We start from the raw sequence: 21381 nt of genomic DNA on the forward strand, positions 1-21381 counted from the left end.
AGACTGAAACAGGCTCCAGGCTCTGAGCTGGCAGTCAGCACAGAGCCCGACGCGGGGCTCGAACCCACGAACCGCGAGATCATGACCTAAGCGAAAGTCGGACGCTTAACCGACTAAGCCACCCAGGCGCCCCTAAATTTTTTTTTTTAATGTTTTATTTATTTCTGAGAGAGAGAGAGAGACAGTGTGAGCAGGGGAGGGTCAGAGAGAGAGGGAGACACAGAATCCAAAGCAGGCTCCAGGCTCTGAGCTAGCTGTCAGCACAGAGCCCGACGCAGAGCTCGAACCCATGAACCATAAGATCATGACCTGAGCCGAAGTCAGATGCTCAACCAACTGAGACACCCAAGCGCCCCAGTATCAGCCTTTTATGCATATTTCGTGGTATGGGTGGATTGTAATTCATCTAAGCAGTCCCCTGTGGATGGGTATTTAGTCTGTTTTCTTCTGCAGTTGTGAACAAAACTGTGGAAAATATCCCTGAGAATAAATCTTTGCACATACAGCGAATGTACTGGTAGGATAAATTGTCATATATAGAACCATGGGGTCAGCTTTTCTATCGAGATGCCCTCCACAGAGGTTGTTTGTACTAGTGTCTGTTCTCACCCACAGTGCAGCACTCAGCGCCCATCTTTTCGGAGATTTTGATGAGGTATAACATCAATACAGGGAAGTGCCCAAATTATAACTGTACAGCTTGATGAATTCTCGCAAACTCAACACACCCATGCACCCAGCACCCAAATCAGAAAACAGAACGTTCTAGTGCCCCAGAAGCCCCCTCTCAGCACCACCTTCAACACCCACGCAGACAGTCTGCCTCAGGTCTTGTCATCATTGCAGATGAGCGCTCTGGGCCTCTGCTCTTTCCCAGACGCTGTCCCAGACTCAGCCAAGGATCCAAGGGTGACAGAGAGGCAGATCCTGCCCTTAGGAAACTTGCCAACAGTAAAAGAAGAAGACGCACCCAAAAGGGATTTTTTTACAGGGTGGAGTTAGGGAAGTGCCACCACAGAACCAGAAACACAGTGTTAGCGCATAGCAAAGAAAAGAGTTGCCATCTGGCCGAGAGGGATCTAGAAAGGCTTTGGTGAGAAAGCCTAGTATTTGAGAAGGGCCTTGAAAGTGAGGTGGTGTATAGGGAGAGGAACGGTTTAAGCAAAGGAGCAGAAACAGTGATGTTCATGATCCGATAGGGCAGACGGTAGGAGAAGCTGGGGAAGTAGACTGGGGCCATCTTCAGATGACCCTTTGATCTGGGATGAGAAAGTCCTCAAACCTAATCGCTTTGCCCTCTGCTTCAAGCCCTACTCTGGCTCCATCTTCCAAATCCAAGCCCCTCAGCATGCAGGGCAGCCCCTTGTGGTCCCGGCCCTCCCACCCACCTCACCACACTGGTGTCGTAGACCCTCAGCATTCTCGCTGAGCATCTCTGCCCTGCCCACTGCCGTGCCTCTCACCTGGCAAGTCTTTTCTTCTGGCATAGCCTCTGCTGCCAGCAGAAGCAGATCTCTTCTAGCATACCTCCAGCTCCCAGCCTCTCTTCCCTCCCTGGCTGTAGTGCCTGCCTGACTTAACAGGGATGATCTGTGAGCACCTTTGTTTACTGAACAATACTGTCAGCTGCTCAGAGCCAGGGACCCTGCCTTGTTCTTTGCATCTCCAGCTCCTAGCCTGGGGCCTGAGGGCTTCCTCAACAAAGAAGTGGGAGTTTGTGTTTAATTTGGCTGAGCCTGAAGAGCTGGCAAAGGTTTGAGGGGAGAGGAATGATTTGCCTGGATTTGCAGTCTTTGGGGCTGATCTCCTGGCAGCAGCCAGTGTGGGTAGATGGGGAACAGGAGAGACCAGGGTAACAGTGGTGACATGAGGCCATGGTGTTGCTGGGAGGCAGGGCCTGAGCTGTGCCCCCTGTCTCTGTGGCTGCTGGAGGGTCGGTCATTAACACAGCAGTGATTTATCACTGTTCCCATAGAACCCGAACCTCCTAACCAGACATTTCTTATTCATAGCCCATGAACCCAATTCCAGCACCACTGCCTCCTGACATACCAAGCTTCAACCTCATTGGTGACAGCCTGTCTTTCGACTTCAAGGATACTGACATGAAGCGGCTTTCCATGGAGATAGAGAAAGAAAAGTATGTAGTCCCCCTGACCTCTGTGCCCCCAGCCGGTGAGCTAGAGTGGGGCCATCTGGGCTTGGGGAAAGTGGAGGGTCGTCACAAGCATCTGTCACTAGCGCCTGCAGGGCTTGCCCTGTTCCCACCCTCTGGAGGAAGAATTTCCTCATCAGAAATGAATGAGTGTCCTCATCAGGACATCACACCAGCATCCAGCCTTCCAGGATAATAGTGATATATGATTGGTGACCTGGAGTTTATGGGGCTCAAAACCTCCCCTACAGTCTCGGACTGGTTGTCCGGGATCTCTGAGTCAGTTAGACTGCTGTTCACATGGTGATAGAGCACATGGTAATGTTCTAACAAAGTAACAGAACATGCTTCCTAGCTGTGTCCTCTGGCAGCCTAGATCTGCGGCACTTCCCATGTCTAGAACAAGGGTCAGAGAAGAAACTCAGGCTCAAGGCGGAGGAAAGCAAACATCCAGGTCAGGCCAGCCCTGCTGCCTGGGGCAGCTCCGAGCTGAGCCCCCACATGCCCTGTTCACAGTGGCTTCTGCTGTGTTCTCCTCCTTCCTTTCATGGTTGGTGGAAGTGGAGCCGAGGTGGAAAGAAGAAGAAATCTGAGGTTCCCTCAGATTCCCAACCATACATCAATTGGCCAGTCATGCCACAGCTTGCTGGAGAACCATCACAAAAGTGACTGTGTGCTGAATGCATGGATGTCTAGGATTTTTTTCTTTTAATGTTTATTTTTGAGAGAGAGAGACAGAGTGAGAGCGAGTGAAGGGCAGAGTGAGGGGGAAACACAGAATCTGAAGCAGGCTCTAGGCTCTGAGCTGTCAGCACAGAGCCCATTGTAGGGCTTGAACTCACGAACTACGAGATCATGACCTGAGCTGAAATCGTACACTTAACCAACTAAACCAACAGGCGCCCCTGGGTGTCTGGGCTTTTTAACATTTATTTATTTTTGAGAGAGAGAGATAGAGCACAAGGCAGGGAAGGGCAGAGAGAAACAGAGACACAGAATCCAAAGCAGGCTTCAGGCTCTGAGCTGTCAGTTCTGAGCTGTCAGCACAGAGTCTGACACGGGGCTCGAATTCATGGAACCATGAGATCATGACCTGAGCTGAAGTCGGATGCTTAACCAACTGAGCCACTCAGGTGCCCCATGTCTGGGCTTTGTCTCATTTCATTCTTAGTAACTAACATCAAACTGACATCAGAGGTAGGTTTTGGTGTGCCATTTATGAGAACACAGATCTGGAGTGTTTAATGAACTCACTCAACATCACACAGCTGATGAGAACCAGGATTCAGCTCTAAGCCTGTCTGAGGCCATGTGCTTTCACCTTGTACAGTATCCTTGGGAGAGCTCTCGGGACAGTGACTCCTTGGAGCTCAGGGTGAGCAACCACGAGCCTCTCCGTGGTATCTGCTGTCCAAGTTCATCCTCCAGCCTTTCTCCATTGACCAGGCATAGTAAGCATTTTGCGGTTGTGATCGGGGAGAGGCTACATCCTGTTCTGTGTTCTGCTTTTTTATAGCTTGTATTTTCTTATCGCCTATGCATGTGACATTACCATGCACATGACAGAGTCCATATACTAGCCATGGGAATCACTGCAGAATGTTCCTTAGTTTTTAGTTGCCTGGTTTGCCTGGCCTTAACTTTATAGTTGGACATTTTGAGGATGATTTCCTCATTCCAGATTTTCACCATTATAGATATAGTGTATCTAACTGCAGGTGGTGGTGGGAATCTTTTTCTTCCTGAAGTTGGCTGAGCAGACTTCCATTCTCTTTTGGAGATAATGTCGCCAAACATGTGGCCACAGCCTAGCAGAAGAGATCACTTGAATAGAATCACTTAGCCAAGAAGGGCCAAGAGAAGGAGATTGTTCGGGATGCCAGGAGTCTTGATTCATGTGTTACTTGGGCAGAATTAAAAGCTATCTGCTGTAACAGGTAGTTGTAGAGTACTTTAGGAGAGTTTACCAAAGGGCTTTCCTACACTTTATTTTATTTAATTCTGACCACAGCTCTGGGTTTATTACCCTAATCTCATGGACAGGGAAACAGATTCAGACCTGTTTAGTGATTGGCCCAGGCTCCCATGGCCCGAGAGTGTCTGAGCAGAGACGTGATGGACTCCGTCCAGACTGCAGACCCTGGGTCCCATGTCTCACTGTTGCTGAAGCCATGACGCACCGTGTCCTCTTGCCGGCAGAGTGGAGTACATGGAGAAGAGCAAGCATTTGCAGGAGCAGCTCAATGAACTCAAGACTGAGATTGAGGCCTTGAAACTCAAAGAGAGGGAGACAGCCTTGGATATTCTGCACAGTGAGAACTCCGACCGGGGTGGCACCAGCAGCAAGCACAACACCATCAAAAAGGTACCCGAGTCTCCTGTCTTTCACTGATCAGGACAGTCATTAATGAAACATGAGGTTGGCATCTGGTTTCCTGAGTAGCCAGGTCGTTAGACTGTTTATCATTTTTTATACGTACTTGGTTGAGGAAATTTTTTAACTCACGCCAGAAAGGAAATTTAATCTGCCAGTGACTGTGAACCCATTGGCTTGATGGAAGGGGAGCCTGTGTTAAAAGCTCTGATGAAATGAATCACTGTTACGAGATGGATTTTGATCCATCATTTAGCAGTAAAGCGATTCTGTCTTTTAAGCCAAGGGGATTTCTGCCCAGGGAGCTGCCTTACTTCATGAGAAAGCAAAATGAAACAGAGGTTTTTGAGAATGGACTCTCCCTCTAGTCTTTTTGGGTTTTTAAGTGGCAAGAACTGTTTTAAAAACCCTGTTCTTGCTTTAAAGAAACCAAATTCTGAATTTTTAACTTTCTTCATATTTAACAGGAAGTGTCTAGAAGAACCTTAATGTTTTAAAAGGTGAGACTTCATTTATGTTGCTAGCAGTTTCAGATCATTCTCTGCTGATATTTTGAGCATTCAGCTTTAGAGAAGGTTAAATTCCATAAATATCAGCCCGAGAGTGTGCTTCTCTCTTATTGGGCAAAGCAGAAACAGCCTCTCCTGCTGGTTTGCTCCTGACTTATAGCCCAGGGTCAGGCTAATAACTGTAAAAGAGGTGTCATTGAGATAAGACTGTTCGTTGAGTTTAGATCATGATAGCTTACATAAGTTTATTTTTTACTCTGTACCTTATTCTTTAAAGTGGTCTCCCAGGTATCTGTTTTCAGTAGTTAAGCTGCATCTGAAAACTCCAAGGGTTCTGTAGCTACTTGCCATTGCCGATGGGTACAGTTGGGAGCCTCGAATTCCCTCTCTGTACTCCAGTTAGTATTGGCATCAGGTAGAGAATTCCTTTTAATAGCATAACTGTAAAGGAAAGGCCTTTGCCCGTTCCACATTCTTCTTTCCTCTGGCTTCCGTTATTTATGGGGTTTCCCTTCCAAAACTAAATTATTAAATACTTAGCGAAAGGGGAGCTAAAAGTGGAGCCTCAGCCAGTGAGCCGAGAAGTAATATGATGACTGGACCAGTGAGCCAGTCAGCCCTTGAAGGAGCTGCCTTCGGTGCCCTGACCCCCGACCCCTGCTCCCGTCCCCAGGCTCCTCATCTGGGAACATGGGAAGGTCTCATCTTTGCTGCTGCTGCAGTGAGCTAGGCCCTCAGCCACAGGAACCTGCAGGGCAGAAAGCTGGAAAGACCTGTTTCCAGGCCATAAAAACAAACAAATGAAATCACTTGTCACTATTTCAGGCCTGTCTGAGCATTTTGCAAATGGCACATGTGGCATTTGTTGATATCACAGGGTATGTTTTTGTTTTTCTTCATTTTATTTTGCTGGTTTAGCCTCAAGCCCAAGGCAGAAGACCTATCTGCATTTGAGCCCTCAAAGTAGGTTATTCCCAGGTACTCTGTATGTGGTGATGGTACTACCCTCTGTGATACTAACCCATGCATGAGCTTGCCTGTCTCTATCCCTGGGCCATGCCGAGCCCTCCTGAGGGCAGGTGGTGCTGGGTCCTGGCCGCAGCATGCTTTGAGTCTGAGAGCAGGTGTCCACCCCTGGGGCCAGACCAGCCTCCAGGGGTCCAGAAGGCTACCTCGTTCTGAAGAGCATGTCGTGGGGCTGTAGGACCGGCTGTCTATCACATCTTGTGTCATCGTTGGGCTGGGGATGGTTATGGCTTCTTGTCCAGTGAGGTCTGTCTAAAAGTCCTTTGTCTCAGTGGCATAGTCCTTAGATAAATAGCCCTAGCATGGAAATGGGATAGATTTGGGTGTCTTTAACTCAGATCAAGACCTTTCATGTAGTGACAGCTTCTGAAGACACATGGTCATACCTGGCCATGGAATGAAGGAGCTGTCCACACTCACTCATTTGCCTTTAGAGCCTCCCCTTTCTGTACACATCCACTTTCTTTCCAAGTCAAGCAAACCAGCAGCACAGTGGTCTGATCTGTGGCCCATCTAAGTGGACCATCTGTCTGTCAGTCCTCTAAAGGTCGTCTTTGCTTCAGCTCCTCCACAGCCTGGGGCAGAGTTGTGGTCAGCATGAACTCACATTGGGACAGTCACCGGCACCCAACAGATGAGCAGTCACTGATTGTTGAGTGAATTAATGGAGTGATTGCTGCCTTCCTTGTGTGACAGTTCATCACCCTCCCAATATGCCTCAGCAGCGGGGAGAATTTATTATGCCCAGTAATAACATAGCATCCTGTCTCTGCTCCTCACCTAATCCCCAGCGGTACGCTAGCCAGTGGGCCCACTGACACCTGACAGTCGCATAGGATGTATCCTTTGGTGTCCTCACCACAGTTTCTGCTGTTAGAGTAAAATAAGCTCATTGGAAGCTTTCTACCAAAAAGTGAGATCTGGCATAAGATAGACCTTATTTGTGGTTGTTATGCAAGCAAGAGAGGTTAGCTATTAAAGTCCCAGATGGATCTCATTATAAGATGGATTCTGTCAGTGGTTCCACTAACCCATAGCCTGAACCCCAATTTGTGTGTGACACTTTTATATAGTGGGCTCCTATTTCTTCAGCTTTTATACCACACATTGGCATCGGACGCCCCGACACCAAGCATTGGTGCTCTAAGCAGGGCAGTATGACCAACGTGGAATTGGACAGGCCAGGGGGATTGTCCGTTCAAGCGGCGACCCCATGGTGCCCAGAGGACACTGGGGTGGATCCACTTTGGTTTTCTGGACTTTGGGGCTAGTGCAGGGTCCAGCAGAAAATCCCTTTTTGTGTCAGCCTGTGCTGTCAGCCATTCCTGCTGATGACCATACCATTCCACCTTGATATGGTTTTATCTGTCTTTTTTCTGTAATGATTCAGAACGTTTCGATTCTTCAGGGGCCTGATTTTGACCGCCAGTTCTCACTGAGCTCTTATTATAGACAAATGAGTTTTGATTTGTAGTCAGATTTATACTGCTCTGAGGACATTTACAGAGCTTTTTTTTTTTTTTTTTTTAATGTCTTGATGTGAACTTGTTTTCAAAGCAGGCTGCCAGATTCCAGTTAATCAAGAATTCTGATTACTCAAGGGTTAACAAAAGAATGGACTTGGCTTTTAATAATAGCTGGACTTATCTCAGCATTACTAGATCAAATAGTGGCAGTTTTTGCTACACTTGAAGCTTGATTCCCTTTCCATTTTCTGGACTTTGGTGGTCCCCGGGGCCAGTGACCAAGCCTGACGAGCAGCCACCTGCCTGTGCTGGAGTAGCTCTGGGGCTGTGCCTGCTGCAATCTGGGCCAAACTGAGTCTATTGAAGAGAAGCACCACTGTGGTCTGTGGAAGTGTGGGCACCTACAGTGTGAAGGTCAGAGCTCCATCTACAAAGTCTAGGACAAGAAATGCAGAGGCTGGTGGTGCCCTGGAGAGTTTCCAGTGTCCTGAGAGCCCATTAATCTTGGTTCAAACCAGCCTGCATTGATTTTTGTTTCGTTTTTAATGTTTTCTGATCATAGATTTCTTCAAGAAAAGAATGAATGGTTCTACGTACCTATCACAACCCAGGCGTGTTCCTTCTCCTCACCTTCAGTACTTCCCTGCCTCGCCACGAGGTCCCAGTGTCCGACACTGTATCCGTAGCACCCTCACTTAAGCTAATTCCAGGGATTTACCCTTGGGCTCAGGGATTAGTTATCACGTTCCCTTAGGAATGCCAAGAGGCTGTCCTGTCTGGTTAACTGAGGTTACCACTGCTCTGCTGCTTGTTTTCTCTATAACTCTATAACTTTTTCTTAAAGCCCAGTGTTCTCACCTGTAAAAAGTGAGTAAGACAGTCCTTAACCCCCAGGACTGTTAGGAGGATTAAAAGAGGTAATACACCTCTTTTACACAGGAAGAGCTCAGCAAAGAGTTTCTGTGTGTTTGGAGGTAAAAACTTTGAAAAAACCAGAATTAACATCACTGGTTATTTTGCTATCTGATTTGAGTTTGCAAGGGTATATTTTGCTCCTCCTGCCAATCTTAACCCCCCACATTTCCACTCGCCGCCCACCCCCCCACCACCACCACCACTGATAATCAGTGCCAACTGGTTTGGCATTTGCATGTGACTCAGAGTGTCACCTAGTGATCAAGAGCTGCTCTTAAGAACCTAGATTCATTTCATTCTCGGGGAGCGACAGCAACACATACTTCTGGCCTCTGAGTCTTTTGAGTGAGGGAGTGAGGTCCGGCACTGAGGCTGGAGTGAAGGGGACACGGGTGTTGTGGGCTTCAGAGCCACAGAGCCTAGGAGGTGAGCTGTGGCCAGCTGTGCCACACATTTTGGAGGTGAAGATGCAGTGCCAGAACTTGTACATTTTGAGGTCTTGTTTTCATCCCCTCTCAGGGGAGAGGTTTCACTCCCCCATCCTGAGCTGGTCTGAGTGCCAGCAAACTTGTCATTGTTTTTGTGCCCATGATCTCCAAGGGAGCACAGAATTTCAAAGGAAATTGACAAAGGACAAATCATGAGGGCTGTGGAGCTTAGAAAGCTTATTTTATTAGTAAACAGTTTGAACCATCAAGGTCCAGCTGCGGTTTCTGCTGGTGGAGGAACAGGAGTGAGGAGCCTTGACAGTTCTCTGAAGCTCTAGCCGCCGCTTGGATCCGGAAGACATAAAAGTCCAATGTCATCTTCAATTTGTGCGGACTCCCCTTGGAGATGCAGGGCTGGCGAAGTGAAGTAGAACACTTACAACACCGGGGAAGTGATAAATCACAGGGCGGGATTGAATATGCGTGAAAGGCTTCTCCCACAATTAAAACAAACGGCCAGAGCCTCCTTGGTGACCTCTGGTCGCCCGCCTCAAAGAGGGTTCTGATTAGTTTCTGATGCTTGTATGTGGTTAATGTGTTCAGCCCTTCTGTGACCCCGGTCACCAGACCCAAGTTGACTCTGCCTGCTTTGGAAACTGGCATTGTCTGGTGCAGCATCCTCTGCCCTGACTTAAAGGCAGCGCACACTGGCTCCCAGCTCCAGAACCTCTCTTTTGTTGTTGTTGAAGGGTGATAGAGGCAGGAGGGGTGAAGAGAAGAATGGGGGATGGGAGTGGGGTGGGAACAAGGATTAGCAAGGAGCAGCAGCACTCAGGTGTGGATAGAAAACGCATTGAAGAGATTGCAATGGCGAACTCTTCCCTGCTCTGTGCAAAGCACAGTGAAAGCATTGGGAGGCACAGGCTGGTCTCAGAGAGCCTGTTCTTCCTGGATGCGACGCCTGGGCTCATCCTCGAAGGCCACCCTTACCTTACACGTGCCCCACCCAGCTAGATGTCCAGGTGCCTCTCAGCTGGGAGGGCCTACAATTCTCTTGCTTGTTTCTGGGAGCTCTCTAGATAGAAGATTCTGCCAGCCTCTTTTCCGAAAGACCATGACCTAGTTCCTCTTCTTAGGAGACTTTACCCAGTCAAGCAGTTGCCCTTTGGGGAGGCGTTGGAGAGCCTACAAAACCTGCTTTGCCCTCTTAGGATGTTTTACAACCATTTGGAAGTGCCTAGGGACATTATTGGGCCTTATTTGATGCAGTAAAACATCCCATTTGGTCCCTCAGCACCGAAGATGTGTTTCAGTGCAGGCTTCCTCCAACACCTGATTTGTTACTGCAACAGTGGGAGGGAAGAGACAGGATGCAAACTCATTCTGCGGGCTCGAGGTTCTGTTCTTATGATCCTTGCCGTGATTTCCCTTCTGATATTGGCAATTTGAAAATGACATCAGCGTGCCTGCACCTTTTTGCTGAGGTACTCAGTGCTCAGAGTACTCTGTAGCTATGAGTTTGTCTCTACCTGCCCAGTGAAGTGAATCAGGCTGATTAGTCCATTTTCCAGGTGAAGGGACGGAGTAGCAAAGGGCCCTGCCAGCATCACATGGGCAGCTTGAGACATGCACACGCCAATTTCCAGGCATCTTCCTGCTTTAGGTCCCTAAAAGATCAATATACAAAAGAGACCCTCTGGGCTTTCCCTGGTAGATTTCTCTCTAGAGCAGATAAAGGAGCTAACAACAAATTCAATTCATTAATTGGAATGGACTTGGCCTTTCATGCCACCTCTGCTTAGGGATAAGTGTGTGCACAGCTCTCCCTGTGCACATCACCAGATGGCATTTGGGTGCAAGCCGTCACTAGCAAGACGGCAGAAACGCTTCACGAGTGTACAGCAACTGTCCCCCTTCCCCGGCCTGCCTCCTCCTTGGCTCCGATTCCAAAGGGGGGTTGTTGATCACACCTCAAACCAAAGATTACGTTGGAATTTGCGGCTGCCGATTTGGCTGTCACCTTTCTGCTCCAGAGTTGGCTTTCTCCTGATGGATCCCAGCGCCAGAGAATCCGCATGTCCTTTTGAATCTGTGCCCTCCCCCGCTCCTTCATTTTCAATATGGAGTGGCGGAAGGGAAGTGTAACATGATTTTAGGGCTTGCATTTCAATTCCACTGCATTTTTATGGGACAAGCAGAGTCTCAGCGCCTGGAGTTATTAGGTTAGTATCTAAAATGGGTTCAGCACTCTGGGTCTTATTGTTTAAAATGAATTAGACGGCCCCCTCCCACCTTCCTTTCTCCTCTCTAGGGATGCGTGGATTGAGGCAAGGCCCCCTGAGACTAGTTGGAGGAATTCTGGTGCTCTGATTAGTTTTGTTCTCCCAGCTTAATTGTAGAGCTTCCTTTCTCTCGTCATTGATAGCCAAAGTGGCTCTGTCCTGCCCACCCCGACGCCACCCCTTTTTGCTTTAAGAACAAGATTATCACAATGTGGCCTTGTGAATCAATTTTCTCTATGTGCTGATGAAAGTGTAATTCATTCTTAATCAAGCAGCCTTGCTGCTGCAGGCTCTGTGCCGGAATACATTTAGTTACCCTCCCATCACTTTGGGAAATGATTCCCCCAAAAGGACTTTTAGAGGAGAGCTGGAAGGAGAGTTGGCAGCAGGCCTGGTGCTGTCTTTTTCCAGCAGGGGGCACTCTTGGGAATGATGCTGGAGGATCCTTTGTAGCTGGCCGCATTCCCACCCTCCTCCCCGCTGAGAGGGATTGGGGAGCCTGGTGCTTGTCACAGGTGCCTTCCAGGCTTGCTGTCTCTAGGCCCTGGAGCCATTTCTCAGGAGTAGGCAGGTGCCAGATCATTGTGTCTTGATGTGCTGCCTGAAATGCTTGCCCAGTATGGTGTGCAGGCCTGAGTTAGGGAGACCCTGCTGGGCACTGGGTCCTGTGTAGACTGGAGAGGAGCCAGCCTCTTGTCTTTTTAAGGAGACAGATATGTCTCCCGGATCTGAACTGGTTGAGATTGGGTGGATGTGTCTGTGTGGTCACACCACACACAGTTGTGATAGCTTGAAGAGGTATAGCTCTGCCAAGTAGCTCCCTCTCCTGCCCTTTCACAGCCTGGTGGCTGTCACAGACAACTGGCAGTTTGATGGACAAGTGCACAGGAGGAGAGGCAACTGCCAGGCTTGTGGCATCGATGCTGGGCAGGACAAAGGGGCCAGGCCCAACAGGTGGATCAGAGGCCCCATAAGATAAAGACCAAGCTGTATAGATCTGCAGCAGAGAAAGCAGAGGAAGTTTGTCTCCTCAGAAAGGAATTGGATTAGTGACAGACTTGAACAGCCGGTTCAGTCAAGAGAGAACTTAATTCCTCCTGTATTATTCACACGGCTGATTTTAATCAGATGTGAAGAGACAGCTGGAAGAGAGAAGCGGGTCATCCCAGTGCCTGGTGAGGAAACTTCATGTTCTTTTAGTCATCTTTAGGGAACTGGCAAGAGCACGACGGGATGGAGGCTTTGTGCAGGGCTGGTGTGGTTCCCGCAGGAGCTGTGCGGGACTGCCGGGAGCCCCAGCGTTGGCCCTGGTCTGGATTCAGTGTGAGTTTTGAACGGTGCATGGTAGGCACGGTCACTAGTCATGTCCAGGCAGAGCTCTAGCCACTTGTCCTCAGAAGGAATCAGAGAAGGTGGACCAGATTCAGGGGGTCCCAGAATGATGTAGCCATTGTCCCCAAGGCCCTGCTTGTCTATCCGTGTCCCAGGCTTTTCCGCTTCACCACCTACTGAAATTCAGAGGAGACTCTTCACAGACAAGCTTGGAGCTAGGCCATAGCAGTGTGGTCATGGATCCCACACCGCGTGTCCTCGGAGAATTCCATTTGCTCCTAGAAGCACCGCCGCTCCCACCCCCAGCAGGTCAGGCTAGAGGGTGCAGAGGGTTATTGTCGGATCGCCAAAGAGAGTGCAGGGTTGGGGGGGATTGGGAAGACTGGCTTCAGTTCTCACAGTGTGCCCTGCAGGAGGTGAGGGCCTTTGTCAGGCCATCTCCATGGCACCTTTGCTGTGCTGTGGGGAGAGAGCCGGGCCTGTCGCTGTGTCAGAAGGCAGACCAAACACTGAGACGGGCTCCTACACCTTAGGGCATGGGAGGGCGGCAGGGAAACCCGGATGCTTGTCAGCTGATTTCCATGAGCACACAAAGACCCACACAGCCAGTTTGTTTTATGAAGGGCTCGCTTTGTGCCATTTCCTCTGAGCCCTCCCCTTCTCTCTTAGGAATACCCCTGCCTGTAGCTGTACTGTAAACGTGACAGTCAGTGAGCTTTCTAGAAACAGCAGGTGGTGACAGATCCCACAGGTGAGAGGAGCCAGGCCGAGTGCAGCTTGGCAGATGCCGTTGGCGGTGCCTGGGGGGCCCTTCCTGACCTCTGCCCCGGGCTTCTGAGTACCCGCCCGGAGCAGACCCTCCTCTCACAGCCTGCTTCCCCCACCTGCTTTCCTGCACAAGCACAGGGAGAGCTGGCCGGCTCCAGAGGAGGACATCTTGATGTCTAAGATAAAGGATGTGCTGAGGGGGAGCAGGCAGAGGCTGTGGTGGGAACTGGAAGGGTTCCAGATGCAGACAGTGCACTTGTGTGGTGATTTCCCCTGACAGCAGGGTCCTGATGGAATTAGGACCTCCAGGAATCACACGGTAGAGGTAAACGGCGGGAGCAGTGGTAGCCAGCTCTGCCTGTGGGCGCGGTGGGAGGCCCCCGGTGTCCTCAGCATTGGCAGTCATGTCAGCCACCTCTGTTGGGTTGGTCTGCCTGCCCCTGTAGCAGCCTAGCGCCTTATGGAGGATCATGGTGCTCTCTCCTCTTGCCGAAGCCACATGTCTCCGGTGCTTTCCTCCTTCTACATGGCCAGAGTATTTGACTCCGCTCCAAACCTTTCATAGGGCTGGGGTACCACTTCTGCTCTTGTGAGATAAGAGGTCAGGCCGAGCCCCTGCTGGCAGCGTGGGGTAGGGGTCGGGGAAGCACCTTGCCCACCCAAAGAGGGTTTTGCATCCCAATGAACACATGCTTGAGTAACTGGAATCTGGCGCTGCCAGAGCTGCCAAAACCTTCCCCTGGCACCTCGAGGGGACGGCCAACATGCAGCTCGGGTAGAGGATCCAGGAATTCTTGGAGCCAACACTGTACAAATGAGCAGAAGGCTCTCAGAGGCCCCCACAGGCCGGGCTTCCTGCCTAGGGAAGTGGCCAGGCCTCTCGGGGCCTTCCTCTCGCCCTGCCTCAGAGGCCACAATGGCCAGCACGGCACATGCCCCTGCCTTCTCCTGTGGCCCCTCTAGCCTGCACTCCGCCCTGCGTCCCCCTCCCCCGGAAGGAGAGGAGCCAGAGCGGGGGTTCGGGGAAGAAACGTGATGCTGCGATTGGTGCTGGCAGCTGTTGGGTTCTCCGTGAGCATCAGGCATGGTGCTGACTGCTTCGTGGTGCCTCCCAGTTACCCTGCACATCCCCCTGTGAGGAAGGAGTGCCACTGCCCCCACTTCACTGTAGGCACAGTGAGTGAGTGAGCTGCCCGGGACCACCCAGCTGGTCAGCGGCTTTGGGTCAGGCAGTGTGGCTGGGCCTATCTGTGACTCAGTGTGTGGAAGGGCTGTGCGCATCTCCCTGTCCCCTGTTGGTGCCCCATCTCCCTAAGGAGCCTGCCAGAGGTTTTCTCTGGGAGCGTGGAAGAAACCTAAGCAGAGACATTGGGTTTCACACCTTTTGATTTAAACTCTCCCGCAACAAGATTTTGTCCCAATGATTCCTAGGTTCTCTTTCTTTCCCGGTTACCATCATGGGTCCCATTATCACAGCACATAACCCCCGACCATTCTCCTCTGACTGCATCCAAACTTGGCTCCCTTCTAGAGGGAGTTCCATTTAAGTAAAGAAATGAAAGCTCTCTCCATTCCCATTAGAGCTGGGCTTTCCAGAGGGCTTCTGAAATTGGTTCCACTGACAAAGACAGCCCAGCCACTTCCCTGCACTCAGCTTGTTAGTCAGGAACTTCAAGGCCACGAGATTTGGCAGGGTTTAAAGAGCCAGCTCTCAAGCTGTCTTGTTTGAGCGCACTGACGCCGCCTGTGTTTGATGGAGAAGGGATCAGTTTTGAGCTTCCCTCCCCCACCCTTTAGAGAGGCTAGATGGTACCAAGGACTTTTAGATTTCGAGACTGCCAGAGGTCCAGGGAATGGGCCAGACCATCCAGTCCACTTCCATGATTTAACTCCAGAGGAAAGAGGCTCAGAGAGGTCAAGGGTGTCCACTGAGGCCACACAGCGAGGACAGAAGAGAATTAGTGCCTGGACTTTCTCAGCCTTGTGCCCAGACCTTCTCAGCCTTTCCCATGCATCACACCATTTCCTTAGCGCCTGCATCTTACTCACTCAACAAACATTGTTTGAGCTGCTACTAGGTATGAAGCAGTAAGCTAAGTGGGTTTGGGGGATATGAAGATGAACAGTATGTGCTCTGTATCCCCCTTCCCTGAAAATCCTCCTTTGCAAAGTCCAGGAGCTGGATGTGGAATACACAGTCTCACCCAAATAGGTGATTTCAGGAGGGGAGCAGGTGCTAGAAAGGGCCCGTGCTGGATGCTTCTGTTTGGGGAGATCCTGGGAGGTGGCGTACAGAGTCTCAGGCAATGGGGGTTCAGCAGTTCTGGAGGGTCACAGATTCTAGTGCCTCTTCTACCATGCCAAGAGCTCAACCCCTGCTCTCCCTTGCCTGTTTACATCTTCCCAGCCCTGTGCTTCATAGGACAGCATCCCTCCTGGGAAGGTCTTACAGTTTCCAGACAGAGGACTGCCCCTTGGGGACTCTCCCCCTTGCCCAAACCAGCCCCAACCAGAAAGCTCATTGCCTCCCAGCTTGTAGATGGAAACCCCCTGTGAGATGCCAGGTCGTAGGCAAGTCTGCTCTAGGGCCACCTGGAGAGCCAGGAGAGGGAGGGACACGCTCCTCCTTGTCTGACACAGGCCTGCTTTGCCTGGGGCTTGCGCTGCCAAGCCAGTCCTCTGAGCCCTGGGGGGGACGAGCATCCCAGGCTGACAGCACTGCAGACGGGGCCCCACAGAGGCATCCTAGAGACTCTGGTAGACGAAAATGTGAGAATCTCTTACAGTGTCCAGGGAGCTCCTGCTCTCTGTGAAAAGACAACATTGATGACATTTTCCCGCTGACATCCTTCTGTCCACCAGCCATCCCTCCTGGCATGTCCTCATTTGTCACTTCCTAATTTGAGTTCTTGGGCAAATCTGGAAACTTATTTGGGATCAGCTGGCAGCTTCTTGAATGTCTTATCTGAGCAGCCCTCCCTTTCGCTCCAAACCAGCCCTGAGGTTAGTCCCCAAGGCAGGACAGCACCTGTCGTGAAAGCAGAAATCCAGCCCCCTCTCAACTTCTTCTCTGCTTCCTTGCAGCTCACCTTGCAGAGCGCCAAGTCCCGAGTGGCCTTCTTTGAAGAGCTCTAGCAGGTGCCCAGCCAGCCCAGGATCTGTTACATCTGCTGCTCCCGGCACCAGAGGGATGGGTCAGACACCGTGGGAGTCGTCGTATGTGGGCTGGCTGGGAGCTTCCATGGGAGCTCTGGAACTTTCCCTAGCTGAGTGGAGAGCCCAACCCCCTTCATGTGCAATTGCCTTGAACTGTGACCTGCAGAGAGCTCTCTCTGGTGGGGTTCTAGTTCTTTTTAAAACATTTTAAAGAAGTATTTGTCTTTCCTCATCTAATGCGGGGTTCCAAACTTCCTTTGTCAAAGGCACCCTGAGGTCTGTGTCTCACTGTCCAGTGCCGACCTCCCCAGCCCTGGGCCCTGGGCAGTGGCTGTAGGGGGTGAAGTGCACAGGCGCCCTGGAGACAGGGACGTGGGTGCCACCGCCCTCACCCCACCCTGGGCTCCAGAACGTTCATCTCCACTGGTGAGGAACTGGCATGCGAAGAAGTGTGGCCCGCCTGAGCCCGGAGCGACCTGCCTGCCAGCCTGCCTGCTGCATATCATCAGTGAGCCGGCCTGGGGCTCCTGACAAGCCACGCGATGTATCCTCAGCTCAGGCCCCCCGCCCCCCGAGGCCACACTCTGGCTGCCAGCTAGTGGAGACTGGGAAGGGCAGCTGTGACTGGGGTTGGACGTTAGGCAGGAGCTGAGATGAGGGGCCGGCCGCCAGCAGAGCTGAGTAGGAATCTGCTCCATACAGAGCACTCGCTGCCCTCCTCTTGCCACTGCAGACCAAGGCCGGGAGGCGGGCGGGAGCTGTGTGTCTTTCTCACTCCCCTTCAACTTTAGTCTCTCCCGCCTGTGACGGGCCGCCAGGGGACTCCCTAGTCACGCTGTAGTCAGCACCCGGGAGCCTGGCTGGGACTCTGCGGTCCCACAGGTACTTCTCACTGTGGCCTCAGTCTGTGTTGCTGCCCGAATCACCTTTCCTCCTGGGCCATGTGCCAGCAAGCCCTTCCTATGCCTTGATTGTACCAGGCCTCCTTCGGGCATTGCTCTTGTCCCACAGATGGCCCTTTTTTCCCCCGTGGGCCGTGTGGGGTCCCATGTGCCACTCCCAGCACAAACCAGGTGTCCACTTGCCGTCAGTGCTCTGCATCTGCTGGTGCACAGCCCCCTGCCACTCGGGCGGCAGCTGGTCACAGAGCAACTCCCACAGCACCACGCTCCTTCATTTGGGGCCACTTTCTTGCCCTTCCTTTTCTCCATGGTTTGGTGGTGCTGCTGTGACCTGCCAGCCATTCAGATCCTTCCAGTGGGACTGTTATGCAGAGCAGGAGATAAGTCTGAACCAGTGAAAAGAGGCTTATTAAGTGAAGACACGTGAGGGCCTAGAGATTTCCTGAGAAGCAGAGATGTCTCTGGCAATCCTACGTGGTTTTGAGGAACTTAGAAGCTCATGGAGAGCCTGCTTTTTTTCCACGGTCAGGCTGACCTAACGGTGTCCCGGGCTGGCCACCCCCTTTTGGGCCACCTTGCCCTGAAGAAGCCAGCTCTGTGTATCACCCAAACCCCCTAGGGCCTGCAGAATGGGACTCCACACCAGGATGCTCAGTGTGGATGGCTGTGGCTGTTTCCTTGTGTCTCCCTGTCCGTCAAAAGCTGCTTCCCCTGAGATGCAGTCACAGTGAAGGGAGTCCTAAGGCATTTGTGATGTAGGGCCTGGCTCTCAGGTTGAGGCTTTGTCTCCCCAGGCACGCCACCCATCCCTGAACTTCCATGACAAGTTACTTTCCTCCTGACCTGTAAATTTAATCTGTAGCAGTGGCTGTGGGCACAGGAGCATGGTGGTGGTTTATATAAATGTTGTCGGGCTTTGTTGGTTTTTTTTTTTTTTTTTTTATTTAACTGCTGTGTGTGTGTTCCAAGTCCGGGAAATGCCGAGCCATGTGGCCACGAGGGAGCCAGCTGGCATCTGAGCTGTGGCAGGAGCACCGTCAGGCCTGAGAGCCGACTCAGGAGGGCCAGCAGAGCCTCGCCCCTCCAGGAACACTTCAGCTCTCCCTGGAGGCGGGAGCTGGCGCGTCCTTCCCAATGACGGGGAGGCGGGGAGGGTGGTGGCCCTCAGAAAGGCCCTTCCTCAGTGGAAGGGAACAGAATTAAAGAGGAGCTTGGTGTTCAGGGACTTGTGCCCATGGCTCAGGTGACTATGTTCTTTTCAAGTGAACATTTTTAGGGCATGGGAGCTTATCAAGTCAGGAAGCCGCCACTGAGGGCATGACCCCGGCCACAATGATTTCATTACACACGCCTCTGATGGTTCTTGGGCTACCCAGCTGGCAACACTCCGTAAGGCTGCGCTGTTGGCTCTGAGCTGTTCTGTCTACACAGAGAGACCACCTCGTTCATCCTGCCTGAGGCCCCACCTCAGCCCCAGCAGCGCCCTGACCTGTGACATTAGCTCAGTTATTCACGTACCCACCAGGCCCTGCTAAACAATGCCCCGTGGCATTACATAACACTTCTTAAATGACTGGGTTTTGTAATCTTGGGGACAAGCTTCTCTCTTCCTCTCTTTTCTCTTTCAAATCAGAACAGCAAATCCAGAGGTTGACAACCAGGACAGTGACTAAGTATCGCTCGCTGACAGGGCCAGGGCCCCAGAGGGGCCACCTCAGCGGGGAGACAGCCTCTCCCGGCTGCCCTGGGGCCAGGCAGGCCCCTCGTGGGCTTCCAGGGAAGTTCCATCCGTTTTCAGAGATGTCAAATCTCACTTGTTCCATTGGGGCCCGAGTCTTGCTTCCTGTCAGGGCCAGACCATGGAAGGCTATTTTCTATTCTGGGGGATTGTTGTAATTTAAATGATTGTTTTAATAAAAATTCTAAGCTGTCAAAAGTGTCTCCGGCTTCCTTGGTTTGCTTGATGCCCTAGTCATTGAGGCAGCAAGCTGGGCTGGGTGGTAGGGCCAGCTCTTGGGGGTTCTGAGGAGACGGGGCCTGTGCCCTCCCTGACTGCCCAGCATTCCAATTCCAGCCCCTTGACCCTGGTAATAGAAGTGTCAGGGAAATAAGTAAAGTGACGCACCATAAGATGGCACAGGACTAACGTAAGCTCTAGTCCCTGGCTTAGAGACTCCTCTTCCGGGTTCTTCCTGTTCTGCTGGCCGTGCGCTAAATTGCCACGAATGTGGAAGGGACAACACCATAAATTATTCCTCCCGCTTGCGCTCAGGGCTCAGACCTTTGGAGAGACTGTCTCCTCTGAGCCCATCGATGTAAATAAACCTCCGATCCACCAAGATCTCCGAGTGCCGCTTGGTTTCTCAGCCAGCGATGCAGCCTGGTTCCGTAACAGAAGGATCACCTTTTCCAGGCCGATGACAAGCCCCCTTTGCTCTACCTTCACCTAGGAATACCCTTCCTTCGTCCCATGGGCACTCAGGGTCATGGAGCGGTCCCTGAACAGGGTTCCAGTGCTGGACCAGGCAACCCTTCAAGGTGCCTCTACTTCCAGGTGTCCCCATTCAAGGCTCTGGAGAGGGGGGTAGGTGGGCCCTTGCAGAGCCAACAGGGCGCTGGGCACTGTCTGCAGGACAGATGAGGCCAGCTATTGCCACAGAGTCACCCAACTCTCAACACTTCAAGTTGGGAAGCATTCCTGCGGAGCTTTTTTTTTTGTTCTGTTTCTATTTTTTCAATCAGTAAAAATCCTTTAAGACCACAACTACCATAGGATAATTCTGTATCAAGTCATGCAGCCTAAAATGAAAGATCCAGGTGGCACAATGTGTTATCAGGACTTCTCAGGGACCATAGTGCGGCCTGCCACGAGTCAGAATACATTTTAGGTCTGTACAATGTACAGGCCAATCACAAAAATAACCTATCAGAATACACACAAATTTCCAGAAGTTGGAGGCAAATACAGTTTTTTATATATTTTGGAAAGATATGTTTGAAATTGTAAAATTAAAAAATTGCAAAATTTGGGGCACCTGGGTGGCTCGGTTAAGCATCTGATTTCAGCTCAGGTCATGATATCACATTAATGGGTTTGAGCCCCATATCGGGCTCTGTGCTGACAGCTCAGAGCCTGGAACCTGCTTCAGATTCTGTCTGCCCCTGCTCTGCTTGTGCTCTGTCCCTTTCAAAATAATAAGCATTAGCAAAAAAAAATTTTTTCAATTGCAAAATTTGTAGGCAATATTTTGTTAGTTTTCAGTTTATAGAATTGGTAACTAATTAGACTATTAGATAAATAATATGAAGCTGCTTCATTTCTTTAAAAGGTAGATTATGGGGGCACCTGGGTGGCTCAGTCAGTTAAGTGTCCTCACAGTTTGTGAGTTCAAGCCCCAACGGGGTCTGCGCTGTCAGTGCGGTGCCTGCTTGGGATTCTCTCTCCCTCCTCCTCTGCCCCTCCCCTGCTCATGCTTGTGAGCGCTCTCTCTCTCTCTCTCTCAAAATAAACTTTTTTAAAAATGCAGATTATGTCTTTTTCAGTGATTGGAAATTCCTATGTGTGAGCCAGAGAAAGTACTTCATTCACTGGTCATTTGAAGCTGCCCAGACAATATTTTTACCTGACTTTAAAACCAACCCCTGACTGCCGAGAGATAGGAATATGTTCATACAGATCACGAGGTCTCCATTAAGTGAAATTAGAACCAATAACATTGCCTGGTACTTTGATATCAAGGAGACCAGTTGAGTTCCTTGCTTTTTTTTAAGTTTGTTTTGACGGTGCTGTAAACCCAAAGCTGCTGGCCAGACCTGCATGTTGAATGTTGGCGTTTGTAGCCTGGTCCCACGGGGTCCTTCTGACCTCTGCCAGCATTTGGTCCTTTGCGTTTGGTCCTCGCCTGAACACCTGTTCCCAGGGCTGCCCACCCCAGAAGGCTCTCCTTTGGAGGAATAGAGGCTTCTATTCTATTCCCATTCCTATCTAGGGAGCCGTCCGCATAGAAGGATGAATCCTAGCAGTTGGACTCTGGGTGGAAAGGTGTTGGTGTCGAATCTAATTTCTCT

At 51.0% G+C, this 21381-nt stretch overlaps 1 protein-coding gene across 4 annotated transcripts in view; it reads left to right on the top strand.

The window, feature by feature from the left end:
* NF2 (neurofibromin 2) overlaps positions 1–19252 on the top strand; it is an 83482-nt gene extending 64230 nt beyond the window's left edge. For 2 of the 4 annotated variants that reach the window (XM_039225329.1, XM_039225339.1), the window contains 3 exons: positions 2013–2140; positions 4355–4520; positions 16340–19252. In XM_039225329.1, coding sequence (XP_039081260.1) covers positions 2013–2140; positions 4355–4520; positions 16340–16390 — 345 coding nt within the window. In that variant the 3' untranslated portion in view covers positions 16391–19252. Of the gene's footprint in view, positions 1–2012; positions 2141–4354; positions 4521–5956; positions 6070–16339 lie in introns of those variants that run through there. The other 2 variants (XM_039225335.1, XM_039225351.1) reach the window with 2 other exon arrangements.
* The last annotated feature ends 2129 nt before the right edge of the window (positions 19253–21381 follow it).

Source organism: Hyaena hyaena, unplaced genomic scaffold, assembly GCF_003009895.1.
Source record: "Hyaena hyaena isolate Hyena2069 unplaced genomic scaffold, ASM300989v1 scaffold_19, whole genome shotgun sequence".
NCBI lineage: Eukaryota > Metazoa > Chordata > Mammalia > Carnivora > Hyaenidae > Hyaena > Hyaena hyaena.